Source organism: Grammomys surdaster, unplaced genomic scaffold, assembly GCF_004785775.1.
Source record: "Grammomys surdaster isolate TR1022 unplaced genomic scaffold, NIH_TR_1.0 126313, whole genome shotgun sequence".
NCBI classification, from domain to species: Eukaryota; Metazoa; Chordata; class Mammalia; order Rodentia; family Muridae; genus Grammomys; species Grammomys surdaster.
Genome location: NW_021621113.1, coordinates 3,668,889 through 3,688,793, shown reverse-complemented (window position 1 = coordinate 3,688,793; position 19,905 = coordinate 3,668,889). Strand labels below are relative to the sequence as shown.

The 19,905-nt window shown below is 41.4% G+C and overlaps 1 protein-coding gene across 1 annotated transcript in view; it reads right to left on the bottom strand.

The window, feature by feature from the left end:
- Pum1 (pumilio RNA binding family member 1) overlaps positions 1–19,905 on the bottom strand; it is a 110,246-nt gene that overhangs the window by 52,191 nt on the left and 38,150 nt on the right. The window contains exons 3-5 of the mRNA XM_028760007.1: positions 18,775–18,843; positions 2,189–2,297; positions 1,125–1,303 (exon numbers count right to left, since the gene is read on the bottom strand). Coding sequence (XP_028615840.1) covers positions 1,125–1,303; positions 2,189–2,297; positions 18,775–18,843 — 357 coding nt within the window. The remainder of the gene's footprint in view (positions 1–1,124; positions 1,304–2,188; positions 2,298–18,774; positions 18,844–19,905) is intronic.

Genomic DNA, 19,905 nt, shown 5'->3' with positions numbered 1-19,905 from the left:
CAAACAGTTTCCAGTGATAGGAGGCACCTAGGTAATAAACGCAACATATAAAGAAGCGCATGTGTGGCTGAAACCAAAAGTATGATGATGAGGGGAAGAAGGTGTCTCAAACATTTGCCACCTCGTTCTATTAGGCCACAATGACATCTGGGAAAAGGACTAAAAGGGCATAGAACAAACCGAGTTAGGCGTGAATGGCAAGCAGATAGCTGTGACATACAACGTCAGCCAGAGAGTACAAAAGGAGGAAGACTCAAGGAGATACATTCCCTAAGATCCTTTTATCTATAAAGCTAATAATAAAGAGAATGTGCTTCAAGAAAGGGAGTCACAAAGCTTCAGAAAGAATGCTAAGAAAGAAAGATTCAGCAGGAAGTAGCAGGAAGCAAGGAGGCTGCTTTGGCTGCCATTCAGCCAAGATATACACGTAGGGTTAGTGGCAATGAACTAAAACCAAACCAGAAAACAAAGACAAAACAAAATTAAAAACAAAACAAAACAAAAAAAAAAAAAAACAGCAAGCTCCCCAACAGCATAGGAAACCAAGCTGCTCAGTCACGGCTGCCAGAAAACAAGCATCTAGCCTGTGAGGCCAAGACAGAGAAGAGAGAGCCAAGGGCTTTGTCCCTTGTAAGGTTCTTGGGTAGTGGACAATCATTCCTCCATGACAAGTACCTCACACTGACATTCAACTTCTACTTTCTTTGTAAAGAAAGTCCTTCTCTCTTACACTTTTGATTTTAATGGAGAATGCTCTCTTGTTAACTAGTTAACTCAGACTTTGATTTTAGCACTTTCCTCACCTTAACATGCACTCCCACCACCCACAAAACCCAAGGCTTTCCCTGTTCATCTCTGAAGTACAGTTTACCTCTCCTGCTATGCTATGCTATGCTATGCTATGCTATGCTATGCTATGCTATGCTATGCTATGCTATGCTATGCTATGCTATGCTATGCTATGCTATGCTATGCTTTGCTTGTTGAGCTCTATGCTACAATGCAAGTGTTCTAGCACACCCTAGCACGCTGCTGCTGCAGAAACCTAGGAAACTCAACAGGCACATTTGCTTTGGGGGAAGGGGGAAGAAAGAGATAGGAACGAGTTCCTCAAGCCAACTTACAAATCCTCCTTTTCTTAGACAGGAATCGCCCGGGGATGAGCTCAACACATATTCCACCATGCTAACGCCTAGTCCCCCAGTCTCCGATCGTGGGGACAGTACAGAATTGACCTCACTGTTCACATGGAAACTCTGACCAGGTCTTCTCTGCACCATGATTGGCTGGGAAACTGAATGATCTACAAAAAAGATACACAAGTATGACACAGTGCAGCCAGAAGCCCAAACAAATGATGAGTGATGTCTCATGATAAACCAGTGTCTGGGAATCAGGAGATCCACCACGGTCGGCTGAGCCAAGGTCTCCTCTTGGATCTTTCAATATGCACTGGTATTCTGCATAAGGCTGAGGACACGGGACACACCCCTCCTCTATCTAGGAGAGCAGAGGAGTAGAGCAGTTCACACAGCTAAGTAGATAAGCCAATGGTCACCTCTTTGAAGTTGCAGAAATTCTTTTTTGTTTTGTTTTGCAACAACAAATCTTTCTGAGGACTCCAGTTTGCACTGTCCTGAATACAGTTTCTCCAGTGTTAGGTTTTCTATCTTCCCCCTCCCTAGAAGCTGTGGCTTCTTCCTGCTGTTGGTGTCTCTGCCTCTACCAGCTATCCCTAGCCCTCTTCAGGGGAAGTCTACCACAAGAATGCCTGTGCTGGGTGAGTTCATCTGGCCCCAGGAACATTTAAAGATAGCTACCTCGAATTTGGTACAAAACATCAAGGGGAAAAAAAATCATAAAGTTCAAAGTATGGGCTTGTATTTTCCAATTCCAGGCAAACTGACAGCAGCACAGAGGGAAAACTCAGGTAAAATCATAGTCACTTCAAATGAGGCCATTCTTCTTTAACTAGCACTTGAGAAAATACTGAAGGTTTTATTTTATGTAATTATTTCTAATATATTACATCATCTAAGCTCCTTAGTGGCAATAATACTACTACAGGACAGGACATTTGCTCATCGTGCTTCTGCCACTGATCTGAAACTCATGACTTGGCCAAGTGCTGAGGAAGGGAGCTCTAAGACAGGCATAAATCACAGAAGAGAGGCTAGAGCTAGATTACCTGATGTTCCCCAGGCACTGTCTCGCCATTGATCACCCAGGAATATTCCTTTTGGTCCATCTTTGCTGGATTCATCTGTTTCCCAAAACTTTTTACCTGGCAAGAGCTGCTGCAAATTAAAAATAATAGATGCTTTTAAAGGGTTCATAAAGGATGAAGAGTACAGCAGTCAACACTTTCTTTAGACAAGGGTACTGATGATGCTCAAGGGTCCTGAGGGTCTTAACCAAAGTGTTTTGGCTACACAGCTGCGATCAGAGCACTATTCTTCTTTGGTAAAAGACACAGAAAGGCCTAAAGCAAGGGGACACTGACCATCAATATCTAACATTGTGAAGATTTTTGAGGAGGTAAGAGTACAAACATTGTCCTATTAGCTAACTGCTTGCTAAGAGGACTCTAACTGCAAGAGTACCTACTCCTGTTAATACTCTCTGTCCATGCACAGACTGAACACACAAAGTTACTCAAGCAGGAGCACAAACCCAGCTAGGAACCCCAGCTACAGAATATTAGACACCACTTCTATTAACTAACACTTCCATACCACATCCATCTATTCTAAGATTTTAAGAAGAGGAAAAAAAGACATTCATCTACTTTCAGAAGGAAATCAAGTTTCTCTGTTAGGTTCAATAATACTTGATAGTATCATTGAAGTAACTCCAATCCAAGAAACAGTAGTCGTAGTTACAGAGGAAAATTCCTGAAGACTATCATAATACTTGGTCTGTTCACCAACTTTACTTACTGTCTCCCTCTTGTTTTCTCTAGTTGTTTTTTTTTTATAACTATTCCTCAGACAGGACACCAGAAGTTTGAGATAATTTGTAATCACTACTTCTGTGCATACACGAGCATGCTTGAAGAACTGACTTATGCAATATCAGAAATGGAATGCTAGCTTTCAGAAATAAAACACCAAAAAGCCCAAAAGATCTGCTCTCCTCCTGGACAGGTTTAACTTTCCAACATACTTAGCTACATCTGAGCATAATAAAGAAAACGAAGCTATCTAAGGAAACAAATCCCAACTCTCCAGCCTCACTACTGCCTTCTTGGCATACTGTTAGTGCACCCTCAAAAAGTCCCAAAAAGTCCACAGCATAGGTTCCTACACAAACCCAAGCAGTTTGCTACCTTTTTCAAAAAGACTTTGGCCTGATATTGAATTATGCAAGTGCTAAGCTGCCTCAAAGATAAGTAGTTAAATTAAAGCATCAACCAATTCTTCCTCAATGCTTCTAGGGTCTGTTAACTAGAGTGGGTTGTGAGGAAGAGGTAAAAGAGAAGGAGAAACAGGTGACCAAAGAAAGCTAAGCAAAGAGCCAGAAACCCCTGACTAGATAACTGTGATGTGCCCTAAGGAACTACTATTAAACTGGCCTTGGTTGCCTCCTCCTTTTTCTGATGCAAAACCTGTTTTCAGTGGCTGTTCCAATCAGAAGCATCCTGAGCAAGAACTAAGCACAATGTCAATCAAACAGCTTCTTAGGAACTGTATTCAGTGGCATCAGACAAAAGCAAAATCATGGTCAAATTCCAGAAGAGATACTGAGAATTATTAATATACAAGGGTCAATTTAAAAGAACTCCTGTTCCCACATGGCAGCTCACAGCTGTCTGTGACTACAGTCCCATATGCAGACAAAATACCAATACACATAAAATAAATTTAAAAGAACTCCTGTTTTCACTTTTTTGCCTTTTCATCTTATAAATGCCTATCTAAAGAGTCCATAAAACCTCCTTATTCACTAGCGTGCTCTCTCTCTCTTTCCCAACATTCCACTTTTAAGTGACAACATCCTCATTCTTATTTTAAAGAGGGTGAGACCAAACAGTAGTCCCAACTTAGGACGCTCTTTGTATACTAAAAGGGGCAACAATATCAGTACAAGAGTCCACATCTCTTATTGGTTAATTTTATGCTCTGTGAAATGGTGTAAACAACAAAATTAAAACCAGTCCTATGCCGTCATTTTTTTTTCAACCTTTGTCCTCCTCCACATAACTCAAGAATATCCTGGACAAGTATCAGATTCAACATATAAACAGTCTTGCTATAATTTATCACATGGGTAACTAAAGGTAGCAAGCTTTGAGCTCAAGGGGCTAAACGGGACTTGTGGGATTCTGACATTGTTTACTACAGTCTGTTAGACTGTCATAACATGCAAAGCAGCAAGTCCAGGCAAGCAGATGAGACCAGCTGCTAGAAACCCCATCAAAAGGGAAACAGTAGAGCAGTCATGAGGCACATTGATAAAATGGAGGGAAAGCTGATGAGATGTCTCAGACGGCAAAGGTGCTTGCCTCCAACCCTGACTGCTTGAGTTCAATCCCTGAAACAGAATATTAGAAGAAGACAGCCAACTCCACGTGCCATCCACAAAACACACACACACACACACACTATGGCACACAAGTCCACAAACACACATATGCACACAAATAAATAATGAAACAAATATATAAAATGTTAAGGTGAAGAGTCTACTTTCTATTAGTGACATGCAACAAGCCTCAAAGAAATACACATGAAAAACATGTTCCTAGCTCACTAAGAGTCAACAGTTCTCCTGCTACTACAAATAGAAAACACAGTAAACAGATGTCAGAGGTACCCCACAGTGCTAGAGCTCCTTATACAGACGAGGCAGAGGTCAGCTAACTGTTATCAATGGGAACAGCAGACACTATTTGGGCAAGATCCCAAGAGACAGAACAAGGTCAAAGAGCAGAGTGCAGCATGCAGATTGGGCCCAAGCAAGGTAGAAAGAGTGAATTGCATGGGTGCTCAACAAACAGGAAGGCAATCCCTGAACCAAGGGATCTGGGCGAAGTCAAAAGCAAGCTTAGTTAAGCCCTTTAATATCTCCGAGTTCACACAGAACCTAGCCTTTCTCCCTTTACTGTAAAATCTACTGTCTGTACTCAACTGAGGTAAGCAGCAGGGCTGACTGCAGATGACCTAATCCCACTGTTCTGTAAAGAGGTCTTGATGGTGTTGTGCTGTGGAGTCACAACTTCTATTTCCCTTACCAACACCACTGCCCAGCTTGCTTACTTCAGACAGCTGCTATGCTGTGAACCATACCAGAAAGTGGCCCACCTGGCAAGGTATCGAGAGAGAGCTCTACCCAACAACGCACTAGGAATTGAAGCCCTCATTCTATGAGTCTGAAGGCCTGAACCCTGTTTCAACCATATGAATTTGAAAGAAGATCCTTCTCAGATAAAGTTGAGCATAAAACCAGCCCTAGTAGAAATTGTGCCTGCATCTTGTGAGAGACCTTTGAAGTCCTAAGATTTAAACAAAGGCCTTCTGAGCTGTCTGGAATCTGTTATACAGTGGGGGGACAGATCCAATCACAACTATGTAGAGCCGTGTGTTTCCAACACTTGAGTTTCTCAATGGGTGGTGGTGGTCCACACCTTTGATCTCAGCACTTGGAAGGCAGAGACAAACAGATCTCTGTGAATTCCAGGCAGCCAGGGTTATACGGAGAAACCCTGTCTTGAAGAAAACAAAACACCACCACCAACAACAACAACAACAACACTTACACTTCTCATCCCACTTCCAGTGCCACAAGTACACTGATTATGGATTTAGGAAAGAGTAGTTAATTAGCTCTGTCCATTTCATGTTCTCCCATACACTGGCTTAAAACCCTTCCATATTAAAAATAAGTAGCTATTTAAGCTCAGTGCTGAGCAACAAGCAATGTTAACACTTTCAGCTTTATATTCAAAGTCAACAGAAGTAAGGATATCTACCTTTAGAGCTAGGTAACAACTTTATTACAAAAGAAGATAAAAGGTTCAAGCGCCATTTAAATTCAGCAAACACACCACTGGAGGTAATTCTATCCACAGAATGAGGTACAGCATCTCCACAAGCCAATACACTGCCAAAAACATGTAGCTGACAAACTTTCACTTCTGCCAGACCTGACTTCAATCACTACAAATTTAAATGCAACCAGCCTTAATTTATTTGTGAGATTGAGGATTGGGGGTACAGATACAGACCATCTAAGCAAAGCGCAAAGGCTCCTGGCACTCTGCTTCTGAGGACCACTCCCAGCCAGCAGACTTCTTTTATTCCTGAGGCAGGTAAAGCCAGGCCTGCTGAGAACTTACTAAGTAACCCAAGCTGATTTACAGCTCTAGGCAATTCTCCTGCTTCAGTTTCTAGGTGCTAAAACTACAGCCAAAAAGCAACAAATTATAGCTCGGCTTTACAAAATTCGTTTTAAGGGAAAACTGAGCTATAGAGAAGGATAAGATCTGACAATTCTAAAAGAGAGTGATGAGGATTACGAACTGGTCCAACAAAGCCAAGGAGACAGTTGCAGTCAGACTGTATTAACTAACCCCTGATGGCACACTGAAAAGAGCACATGATACACAGGTCCACACCTATGACAGAGAGCAAGAGAAGTTTGCTTGAACAAACTAAAATCACCAGCCCAGCAACTTCTCTGTCTCCAATGCTAACAGCAAGCAGCTTCTCAAACTGACTTCATCTGTATCCAAGTACGTCGGTCACTGACCACAGTGACCCTGTCCCATGAGAGCCACAGTTTCTCCTCAGAAAATACTAGCCTACAATTCGGCTTTTACACAATAGTCCCTTGTGGTTCTGGTCAGGGTAGGATCAATGTCATAATTCAATTCCTCTGAATGAGTAATAGATCACCTTAAAGACCTACAAACTAGAGTGGTGGGAAAACACACCTTTAATTCCAGCACTCCAGAGGCAGAGAGGCAGACAGACCTCTGAGTTTGAGACTAGCCTCGTCTACAGAGTGAGTTCTAGGACTGACAGAGCTACACAGCTGAAACCCTGTCTTGAAACAAAACAAAAAACAAACCTACAAACCTTGTTCTCCTTCTCTATAACATCTCATGAGACATTATTCCTAACTGGCTAGAAGGGAAACTATATGTCAAATTTCCTGAACCATAGGTTCACAAAGGAAATGCTTCAGCAGGTAAGCACTTTGAGAGGACTGAGAGAGCACGACAGAAGCAGCACTAGTCTACAGGCAATCTGACACTTGGGAAACTGATGTTTTGCCTGGGACCTTTTGTTGTTTTCTGAGTCTAACAAAAAAGACTACACTCAGTGTAGTTTTATACTCAGTGTAGTTTTATACTCAGTGTAGTTTTATACTCAGTGGAGTTTTATACTCAGTGGAGTTTTATACTCAGTGGAGTATGCCTACATCTCCTGAAATCTCAAGGGGGGTCAGGAGGACTACCACAAATTTACAAGCCAGTTCATTCTACATTTTAAGTTTCAGGCTAAATGTAAGCTAGCAAAGACCTTATCTCAAAACCAAAAACATTAGAGACAACTATTTAAAACCAAAAATCTCACACAATTTATATCCCTTATTAAGGAGTCTTTAACACACAAAACCTCTAAGATGTCTAACTCTGAACACCACATGTGGCTTCACATCTCCCACCTTATCTCACATTACAGTCTGTCATAAACATCAACTGAAATCATGCCACACCGCTTATAATGAAGAGCTACTCCCATTCTGCCAGAGGGTGAGATTTCCCCAATCCAAGGCTGCCCGTGTACTCTGCCGGCAGACAAGGCTAGCACCGTGCCACCCAGACCACTGTAGTAAAAAAAAATCACTAAGCCAACCAAACTCCCCAAGAACTGTAAATGCAGTTCTGTGGAACCTAGAGAAGCACTGACTGAGGATTAGTGTGTATGACCACACCAATACTAATATTTGCCTAGGGAAGTATTCATAAGGTTCTCTGCTGGCCTTAAAAGCCAGGCAGTGGTGTCACACACCTTTAAACCCAGCACTTGCAAGGCAGAGGCAGACAGATCTAACTCTACTAAGTTCCAGGACAGCCATGGCTACAAGAGAAATCCTGACTCAAAACCCTACCCCACTCCCACCAAAAAAAAAATGTGTGCACTCTTTCTACTACCATATGCTCTAAAGTGTTGTCTAATTGTTTATACTTGTAAAACATGTCACAGATATCTACCCACCTCTTTCTCCCTTTCTCCCTCCACCTCTATGAACTAGTCTCTTCATTTTACCTCTCTCCCCATCCACACCACTCCCTGCAGAAATCTGGCTTCTAAGACACAAGGGATGCTTTCAAACTCACAGGAACAATCAGGTTTCATCATGTTATCTGGCTACTCAAATTTCCAAGCTCCTAGTTTTACCTGAAATGACTAAATATTTATTTATTCACCTAGTAAGACTCAAGAAATACAAACTCCTTTAAGTCTCAGAAGCTGACATTGAGTCAGGAAAAGGCCCCTTTGAGACTGCAATTTGAACTATAATGGTGACTATGGTAATTCACAAGTCCTTGAGAATAACAGCATTTCCAGAAATCTGGTCTCAAAAATTCCTCTGATTTATCTAGTCACCCCCCCCCATAAACTGTTGTAAAGTGAATGAGACAATTCAGGAAACATCCACAATGCTCTCTACTGATTCCGTCATCACTGTTAGAGATGTGAACCAGTGTCTTAGAAAACAAATATAAACATTTTTTGAAAGTGTGAAAATAATAATAAAACCTGAGCGGATTACTCACTAACTGTTATCAGGAATGAACACAGGGCCATCTGAACCCCCAAGAATAATTTATCTGAAAACAAAAGTTCTTTGGTCTGGCACAGCGGTGCACATGCATGTAGTCCCAGCACCCCAAGACTAACAGAGGATCACCACAAGCCTGGGTCACAAGTAAAACCCTTTCTCTACACACATGCTCATTCACGAGTCCTCGCTGTAGCCCCTCCTCTCTCCTCTCCCTCCCTTCTTCAAATGTAATAAAGACTGCTTCTCTTTTCCATTTTGAATCAAATCTTCAAGTTGGGCCAGTGAGATGAATAGTCAGGTAAAGGCATTTGTCAGACGGCCTGAGATCATCCCCAGAACCTGTATTGTAGACAGAGCAAGATAACTGTCCCTAATGTTCTCTGACCTCTACATGCCTATCCATATACACATACAACTATTTTTTTAAAGAAAGAAAGATACCAGTTGCTGGAGTATTTGCTAAGCCTGTAAACCCTAAATTTACTGCCCAGCATTACATGAACCCTTGGTACAGGAAGGGAAAAAAAATTTTAGAAGGTTTTTATCATTTTTATCATGGGGTGGGGGCGGAGAGAAGAGCTCTCCCAGTCCTGGAGTGGCAGGCAGCTCTGGAGTAGCACTAAGCCCTGAGACATCTCTGCAGCCCCTGAAATGAGTGAATTTGTGTTTTTCTGGGTTATAAGAGCAGGACTAATGTCTTTCAACACTAGTCTCACTATCATGAAACCAACCAATCACTCAACTAACCAAGATAAAGTCATTTTAATCTTTCCTTCCTGAATCTAAAACATCTAATGCTGATTTTTCTGTCTGTGGAAAACCTTCAAGTTGGTCAGCAAATGCCTTTTTTTGTAATCCCACCACCCACAATACTGAAGCCGGACTGCAAGGCTAACATGGCTTTGTTCTACGGTGAGAAACCCACTTTTGTGGGGTCTTTTTGGTTCTCGGTGTTTTGGTTTTGTTTCATTTTTGTTTTGTAAGGGTGGGGGAAGAGACAGGGTATCTCTAATCGCCCTGACTGTTGGGGGAACTCACTTTGTAGTAAGAGATATGCATAAACACACAACAGTAACTGAAGAAATGTTTGCAATGGAGCCAGAGGATAGATCTAGAGTACCTAAGGTATGAATCCTGAGGAGAAGGCTAAGGGCTCTGAGATGCCTCTCAGCTTTCCTACTGCTTTACTTATTCAGTCTATTTACTGTGATACAAGGCAGCAGTTGGGGACCTGTGTATTCTAGGCAAGCCTTCTACCCCTGAGCTACATCCCTAGCCCTCCAAACAAGTTTTGGAATTTGATTTTTTGGTTGTTTGTTGTTTTTTTGTTGTTGGCAAGTTTTGGGTTTTTGTAATTTCTTTTTAAAAAAAAAAGATGTATTCATTTTATGTGAGTGTTTTGCATGTGTAACATGTGAGTGCTTGGTGCCTTTGGGTCAGAATCCTGGAAATGGAGTTATGTGTGGATGCTTGTGAGCCACCATGTGGATACTGGAAATTAAACCCAGGTCCTCTGCAAGAATATATATTCATGACCACTGTGCTATCTCTCCTACTCTTGTACAAGAATGCAACCACAGAGGCCAATTCATCACTTAAGTTGTTTAACTGAAAATCTATTCTATAGAGTCATCTGAGGCACAAAGGGGAGATGATAACAGGATCCAAACAGCTTATGTTTCACCCATCCAGAAGATAGTAATGTGCACTGAAGATCCATTACGAATTACTGAGGAACCAAGAGGCGTGATTTGGAAGAGATTTGAGATACGAAGAACTAAAGCCTGTTAGGACGGACACCCATCAGTGAGAGCTGCAGGCTGGCTCTTTGACAATCCCTAGGCTTTGACATGTAGCCACCACGAGCAACTCCTCCTGAAACAGACTGTAAAAACACGTTGCTTTCATGAAACAAGTCCTTCAAAGACATCCAGACACAGACAGCACCTCAAATTTCCTGTCATCGGATAAATTAACCTGGAAACAAATAACACACTGACACTCCCCCCCCTTTCTCTCTCTCTCCGCTAAGCACCCCTGAGCACACTCTTTACATGTTCCCACTTCAAATTACTGGGACAGCAACAAAGGAAACTATCTTCATTAACACTTGACAATCAGTCCAGAAAAATGGCAGGAAGAAATACACAATAAAATGCAACTGTGTTGTCTGTTACCTACTGATGAAGTCACATGCTTTTTTGATGCATAAATGATATGTGTTCCAATCATATTCCTGTTTAAATGGGCCTATATCAAAGGTGACACAATTTTTCTTGAGATCCTACTATACAAAGACCTGCCCAAGACCCCTTAGCACAAAGTTCAGGAATAGACAGTCTGAGCACCATTCTACAACCAGCACCTCTAGATCCTGAAACTCCAAGCAAATAACTAAGAGGTGAAGAATACAACACTCAACCCACCTACACTGCCATGGGCCTCTAGTACTTCTCATCATTTACACATGAGCAACAGTGGTAGTAGACACCCTTAATCCCAGCAACTTGGAGGGCAAAGGCAAGCAGATCTCTGAGTTGCAGACCAGCCAGGACTGCACAGTGAGACTGACCCTGTCTAAGAAAGGAAAGAGAGAGAGAGAGAGAGAGAGAGAGAGAGAGAGAGAGAGAGAGAGAAAGGAAGGAAACAAAGAAAGAAACAAAGAAAGAAACAATTACAAACATCATAGTTTAATGCACACCTGAGAAAGCAACATAGTAAAGTAAGCCCAACTTTGTAAATACCATTATGTCCAGCTACATATATAGAATAGATGGTATACAGATGGTTCAAAAAAGCAGTCTTTAACCTAGTTCAACTACAAGAACCTAGTAACAAATGCCCTGGCAGCATATGGCAGAGTGTACCTACAGTTCCCCAGGACTACACAGTAGGTCTCAGGCTGGCCAAGGCTACAGAATAGGTCTCTGGCTGGTCAGAGCTCCACAGTAGGTCTCTGGCTCAAAAACAGAGTGCCTCCATAACAGACTCAGCTTGCAGGGCAGCAGCGATGTCGATCACTAGGTACCTGTGCTGAAGCACTTCTGCCCTAAATATCTGCAAGAGGGCAGAGACTTTCAGTTTTGTTGTAATTCATCCTCTTCCCCACATCTTCACACCCCAGGGGGCAGGAAAGGCATCTAAATGCTGCAGCTGTCTACTGAAACCAACTGGAGTTCTAGATGAACAAGTCTAGGATCTAAGAATGGGAGAAATCCCCTGAAAGCTGAACTCACTCTATAGCTTCTAGTGGGTGAGACAGCAGGAGAGCTTCATGGAGGAGCAGAAACTACAAATAAAATGTATTTGTTCAACACATTTCTTTTTCTGTGCCCAATAAAATGGAATGAGTCTATGCAGTATTGACACAACCTTAGTTGGTCTTCCTTTCCTCATCTTTAAAAAAGGAGGTGGGAGGCAGGGGACATGTGACTATACAAGTCAGGTAAAGGAAGGATGGATCTGAGGGTACAAGTCAGACACAGTGCACACATACCTATAAAATCAGCATTTTCCAAGCAAAAACAGAAAGAGCACAAGTTCAAGATCAGCCTAAACTACACAGTGGAGACTTCTTTCAAACAATAAAGCAAAACAAAAGGAAGAGTCACAGATAATGCTCTTGATGGTGTCATTATAAATACAGTATTGGAGGGTGCCGTTTACTGTTGTAAATGTTTAGTTGGTTTACTCTCAATCAAGTATATGAATATGCATCAAAAACATTAATAGCCTGCCTCGGAGGTACACACATTCAATCCTTTAATCATAAAGGCAGACAGATTACTGTGAGTTAAAAGGCAAGCCTAGGCCACTGCCCTTTTGAGTCTCTCTACATTGCCCTAGCTGTCCAAACTCACTATGTACACAGGCTGACCTCCTGACTGCTGAACCTGTGCAACACTATTCTCAGCCTCTTTTTTTTTTTTTTAAAAAAGCTAACATTTTAGCCAAAAGAGAAGCATGAAAGGTAGAAATATATTAGCGCAGAGAGAGCAGGGGCCCTACTATGCTTACTACTTTCTGAGCAACAACATGTCTTCTTCTCAACAATCAATTTTGTAGTCAACTCAATGAATTGTTTTTATGTACCTTTACTTAAAAGAAATTGCCAGTTTCAACAGCAGTCCCTTTCAAAAATGTGATTCATAAACCATTTTAGCTGACCAACACTTTCTAATTCTAAATTGGGCAGTAGTAGCACTTGGGAGGTGGGGATGGGTAGATCTCTGAGTTCAAGGCTAGCCTAGTCTACAAAGTGAGTACCAGGACAACCAGGGCTACACAGAGAAACTCTGCCTCAAAAAGCCAAAAGAATGGGAAAAGAAGAAAAAGAAAAAAACTTTTCTAATCCAACAAGGCTGTGTCAACCATAATGGAAAATAATTTAACACATGGAGCCTTCCCCACTTTGCCATGCTTCCAACCCATGCATCCTGATGGACATCTCCAATCAGCTGTTGAAAGGTGAATGGGTCACTCAGAAGAACCCAGTGGGGGCGAGGAATGTAACTTAGTTGGCAGTTACATACATTAGCATGTATGCAGCCTAGCATCACATAAACAGAGGATGGTGCCAACACACCTACCATTCTAACACTCTGGAGATGAAAGCAGTAGGATCAGAGTTTGGAACTGGAAAGGGTGACTCAGCAATGAAGAACACTTAATGTTCTGGCAGATGGCCTACCTGGGTTTGGTTCCCACCACCGACATGACAGCTTGACACCTCAACTTCCATGGCCTCTGTCCTGTACGCACACAGTGCATACAAGCTCGAGTGCAAGCACACATCGCTATCGATGATAAGAACGTTTTAGGCTGTTCAATTTTAACAATTTGTTAAAGCCAGCCTGGAATATAAGAAACCCTATGGTGGGGTATGGGGGGGGGGGGGGCATATCCAATGAAAAGTTCTAGAATAACAGACCATCTTAAATGTCCTTTGGCATATTTCTCTTTTCTTCTCTCCTCCAAAAAAAGGCTAACCATTCTTTTTCTACATAAGGTCAAACTCCAGCTATCTCTGACATGGGAGAGTCCTAGAAACTAAACTCTTACACAACATCTCTTAGTGATAGAAAGAAGCAAAGTCCAAAGATAAATGTTTGAAGCACAAATGGAAGCACTGGCTAAGGGCCTTGGGCTCTGTGCCGGTTCTATCCGACCAAGTTTTACTTTCTCTGAGTAAGCAGTTTCCTGCATCACTATCAAATCACTCCCTCCTCTCAGTCTATGTGGTGGTATCTGCTTTACTGCCAGCACTCAGGAGGTAGAGGACATACTGGACTACATAGTGAGACCCTGGCCCCCAAATTTGCTATCTCACATCCAGAGATATTATTTCTTTGTAATTTCTGGTATCTGCAATTATTGCTTAAAGTCTACTTCTGGTGAATAGAGAAAGACTCTTTTATCACTCCAAATACAGGGAATGTTCTAGATTTTCTCAATCTGATTTTTTTCATGATATATTTTTATTTTATGTGCTCTGGCATTTCTGCCTGCATATATTATGTGTGAGAGTTTCAGATCCCCTAGAACTGAGTTACAGATGGTTGCAAGCTGCCATCTGATTGCTGGGAACTGAACCTGAGCCTCTGAAACAGCAATCAGTGCTCTTACCAATGAACCATCTCTCCAGCCCTTTCTCAATCATATTTAAAACCTATCACCAAGGGTAATATTTTTCTAAAGGATAAAGAGCTACCACCTAAATGCATTGTTTAATCCAGAAATGAGATGGCAGCCTACACCATTAAGACTATTCTGGATATATAAAACATTATGGAATCTTAGATCAGTGTGATTGAGTTCAAGGTCACTTACATGTGAAGTGTAAGACCAGCCTGAGCTACATAAGACCCTATTTCCATCACCAACATCCTAAAAAATAGTCACTTGTTCTATAAAGATTAGAAAACTTCAGCTAGCTTATGCTAGTAACCTCAGCCCTTGGTTAGTTGAGATAAGAGAACTGCTACCATTTTAAAGTTAGCCTGGGAAACAGTGAGTTCCAGAAGAATTAGACTACCTCAGGCCTACTGCAGTAGCACAGGCCTTAAAGCACTCAGGGAGCAGAGGCAGGTGGACCTCTTAACTTGAGGACAGCTGGTCTACAGAGTGAGTTCCCAGTCAAAAAAAAGAGAGAGAGAGTGGGGGGGAGGGAGGAGAAAAAAGACCCTATCCAAAGGTAAATAAAATTTTAAGACCACAAATAAAGAACAATAGAAAAAACAAAGATTAAAGGATCTTTTTTACCAACGATTCTCAGTGTTTATTTTTCACAAATACCTGATTCTCACAGTGTTTCTTTATTTTTCACAAATACCTAGGCAGTCATGTCCTTACTACACTTCCATCCAGAAAGCAGAGACTATGGGGAAGCCAAGGTAGGAAGTTTAAGACCTAACATCAACATGATAGGTGAGCTGAGTGTCAGTCAACCTGACTGGATTCAGAATAGACCAAGGACCAAATAGAGGGCATTCTGGGTGCATCAAGGCACCTTCAGAGACTGATATCATGAATGTAAGGATAACATTTTGGGGAGGATGGGAAAGGCAGAGGCGGGCGCTAGGTAAGAGTCCCTGGAGCCATGTTCCTAAGGGGTCTCTGTCACCATGGCCTCTTCCTATATGCCATTTTCATTGTCTGCTTTTTGTCTGCCATAAAGAAGCCCCTCTGTTATATGTTTCCAAACTCTCTGAAACAGAGCTAAAAGAAATAATTCTGGAGTAGAGAGACATATTATGAAGGCAAAACACCCATACACATAAAATAAAAATATAAATAAATAAATAAATAAGAATTCCTCCTTTATTTTGTTACTGCCAGATATCTGGTCTGGGTGACAAGAGAATAACAGTCCATAAGTTTTCCCATTATTACAAAAATACTCTTCTGAATCCACACCAACACTAAGCTGCTCAGTCACGTAACTGTCTTCTTTAAACTTTTGAGGACTCTTAAGTTGAATTAAGGAGCCAGTAAAAGCCATGGGAGCTAGTTTAATTCACACTCTATACAAGGAGAAAGGGACCCCTTCAGCTAAAACAGTGATACTTCAGGGTTCAATAGTTAAGAGCATAGTTGCTTTTCCAGAGGACCCAGCTTCAAATCCTAGCACCCACATGAAAACCCATAGCCTACTATAATAACTCCAGTTCCAGAGTCTCTGACACCCTCTTTCTGGCCTCTACAGGTACCACACTCAGGTAAAACATCCATACACACATAGTAAAACTAACTAAATTTTTCAAAAAAAAATTTTCAAACAAAAACAGCTGCATTTGAGACAACGAGCAAACATGTTAAGTGTGGTATTTTAAATAACAACCTCCTCCCAGGGAGTGGTGGCACAGACCTTTGATCCCAGTTCTTAGGAGGCAGAGGCAGGTGGATCTGTGAGTGAGGCCAGCCTGGTGTACAAACAGAATTCCAGGACAGCCAGTGCTGCTAACAGAGAAACTCTGTCTGGGGAAAACAACAAAAACAACAACACAAACTTCTTAGCAAAATTTCTACTAAAAAAAAAAAAAAAAAAAAAAATACTGGAAATCTTTCTGTACTAAGAGCTATGGCAAAGGCTTTAAACAGAGTAAAGCAGCCCTAACACTAATAGAAATCAGTTACAAGGGAGCCAATGTGCTTTGACATGTAAAGATCCATATATTCAGGTACTTGAGTATCCCCCCTCATCCCTCACAAACACACATCCCACCAGTTTAAAAGTTTATCCAATCCACTTGAGATTAAAGTTTGTAGTAGTATAAATACTATATTATTCCCTACAAGAGAGTATCTTTTATTGCTAAATGGGAAGAAAAATCAAGTAATTAGAAGCTCAAATTTTAGTATAAAAGCACATTGCTATGCTTCTGGTGTACTACTACTGTCCCCGGCATGATGAGGGGAATTCTCTCAATCTGCATGTAAGCAGGTTCTCATCTGACCAGAAGCCGCCTCTCAGCCTGGAACCGCCTCATGATACTGATGTGCTCTCTAGGCCCTTCTTGTTTCCTTCACAGAGACTTGTTTCCCTCAGTCCGGATTTCACTTGTTTCACTTCAGTCTGGAAAAATAACTTGTGCGAGTCATCTGAGCTTGAGGAGGGAGTAAGAGCTTTCCTTGTGTAGACAATAAAACTCAGTCTTCAGTGAGAACCGATAAGTTAATGTGTAAAAAGTAGTTAATATCTGCCTAAAAAATCAGTTAACAAATGGTTGTTGCCACTGTTTCTTTGTGAGTGTGTTGTTTGGTGTACTGGTAGTTTAAATAAAAAAAATGTGTCTAACAGGCTCAAGCACAGATGAACTCTTGGTCTCCAACTAGTAACAGACACTAAAGAGTATGCCCCTGTGGCAGCTCTGAGAGTATGTTAAAGCCTCCTCCCCCACTTCCAGTTCAGTGTGCATGTGTCTATGCTGAGATAAAAGGTGTGATCTCTCAGCTTCCGGAGCTGTGGCCATGCCTCACACTCTGGAACCAGAAGCTCGAATAAACTCTTGTTTTCCTTACATTACCCTTGTTCATTTTGTCACAACAGAAAACTAACTAATACACTCAACTACAACATCCAGGCTGACTTTGAACTCAAGCTCCTTCTTCCTCAGTCTCCCAATCCTGGGATTAAAGGCAGGAGCTAACATGCTCAGCTGTAGAACTGGACTTTAAACAAAGAATAGGTCAGAACCACAGCTATAGTTTATCTTCCAATTTAACAGGTAACATAAATGTTAATTTTCTCTTCAAAACTTACTCCAGAAATTAAGTAACAAAGTCCTTTACCCAATAACATCAAGTTTATCAGCACATGCTGCTCCAATGACAGTAGGCAAGCAAAGCTAACACAAGTACACTTATCAAATCATTTCCTACAATTCAGAATCCAAGATGGTAGGTAAGGCAGACACTAGCCTCTCTGACCACAAGAAAATTCAGAAAGCTTCAAAGCAAAATCTTCCAACAAAATGAGCAACTCTCTCAGGACAAAGCAGTAGAAGCCAGAGAGCAGCACCAAGGAGGACTTCGTGTAAGCTCAGCAAAGGGACTACATTACTTCTTGATCTTCCAAACTCAGCACAATGCCAGGACCAAACAGCATTCACTAAACCAAACAAATGTTATCTAATGGCTGGAACAAGGGAAAAGTCTAAAATAGAGTCATTCTCCCACCTTCAAAATACTGAAGTAGACAGGAGAGCTTTTTAAGTACAGAAGAAAACAGATAACCCTAGGGTTACTGTCCAGAGTGTCAATCAGAAGTAAATGGCCTCTTAATGGAGCTCTGCAGTCTTCAGCAGTACATTTGAACAATCTACTGTATTTGTCATCAGTATATGACTCCTGGCAACAAGCTGAACCTTCATTCAGGAGTTGGCTGTATATTAGCTACATTTTCCTTCTAACCAATGGCAATTCAATATAATGAAAAAAAATTAAATGCTAAAAAGAAACCAAAGTTCTTGTTTCTGGATTTGTTCTGACCAACTGAGATCTCTATCTGTAAGTAAGAAACCTAAGAAACAGCCACATTCAAAATGGAGCCCTGAGTAACAGCCTTTAAAGAGCAGTAGTGTAAGAACACAGGCCACTGACATCCTCTGATTAACAGCACAGCTAAACTCCATCCCCAACTGTGAAAGCACCTAGCCACTGAAAACTGAGGTCAAGGTAAGAACACCTGATGAATATAAATTATTTTTGAACACTTCATAGTACAACTAACTTATTAATATGTTTATTGTTAGTGCTCATATTTGGTGCTTTGCAGTTTGAGTAACTGGACTAAGCTACTAAATCACCCTCTACCAGTAGAGTTTTGGCACAATTCTCCAAAATCCTATTCCTACTGTGAGGATGGCAACAAGGAAAAGCAAGCACAGATTTCTAGAGACTAGATTCAGACACAACTGATGAAAGACAAGTCCAAGCTTCCCTAGGAACACCCACTTTCAGCCACACCAGCTCACTTACCTCGCCCATAGCTCTCCCTTCCAGAGCAAGTGCTTGAAAATCATGATTTAATTCATCCATAGAGCGTACCTAGTGTTCAGAATAGAAGGGAAAGCTTTATGTCAGTATTATGAATATTACATACATATTATACACAAAGTCTTTTCTATATTTACTTTAAGAAAGCAACAAGCACAGTAACAAAACTCAAGGGATTAAACATTCACTCACCTTTAACCAACAAGATTCAGAAATAATCCCTATGTTACCCTACCTACTGTCTTCATTTTCAAAGCATGAACTATACCACATAACAAGAATGCTAGCTACTGTTCATATGCTTTAATAAGCAGAGATCAGCACAATGGGGCTCAGTGGCAAGTCTCTGATCTATAACAGGGCTCCGTCTCCTTCAGCAGGCAAGTATGAGGGAGGCCAGTTTAAACCAGCACTCTTGGGTAACTCCAAGAGATCAAGCTGTAAACTGTACTGAGTACCCCAACATCTATAGAAGGCAGTTCCAGGAAGCCCCCAAATATCAAACACGGGAGAAAGAAATAGCAGACAACACAAGAAACCTTCCTCACATCTCACTAAAGCACAGCTAGATACAACCTAGTCAAGTTTCCATTCCATCAGCTCCAAGGTCATTACCTGCTGAGATGGCTGGATTAAGGCACTTCCCACAGTGCAAGGAAAGAACTGACTCCCACTCACTCATGCATGCACACGCGCACACATACATATAATAGTAATCACAGAGGTAAGATAGCTTTAACAATGAGGATAAAACATGAGACAGGGTACTAAAAATAGCCATTTCCATCAAGCCACAAACTCACAGGTCAAAAAAAGTGGCAAGTTTTAGGTCACTGTGAATTTCAAAACAGCAAAAGCCCTTTGCCATCTGCTGTCTTCTCAGATATGACCAACAATCCATCTCTCTGCTTTCTGAAGCTAGAGTCTCTGCCACTGCTAGAAAAGATATTTTTGAAAGAAGCCATTTCTGCACACCTGAAAACAAGACTCCTGAAGCAGGAGCCTCTTAAACCTGCTGTCCTATTAGCCACCACCTTCCAGGGATTGGTAGACAATTTCTAGAAAGTAAATGTAAAGGTTGAGCTAGGCCTGAGCCAAGAGAAAGACAAAACT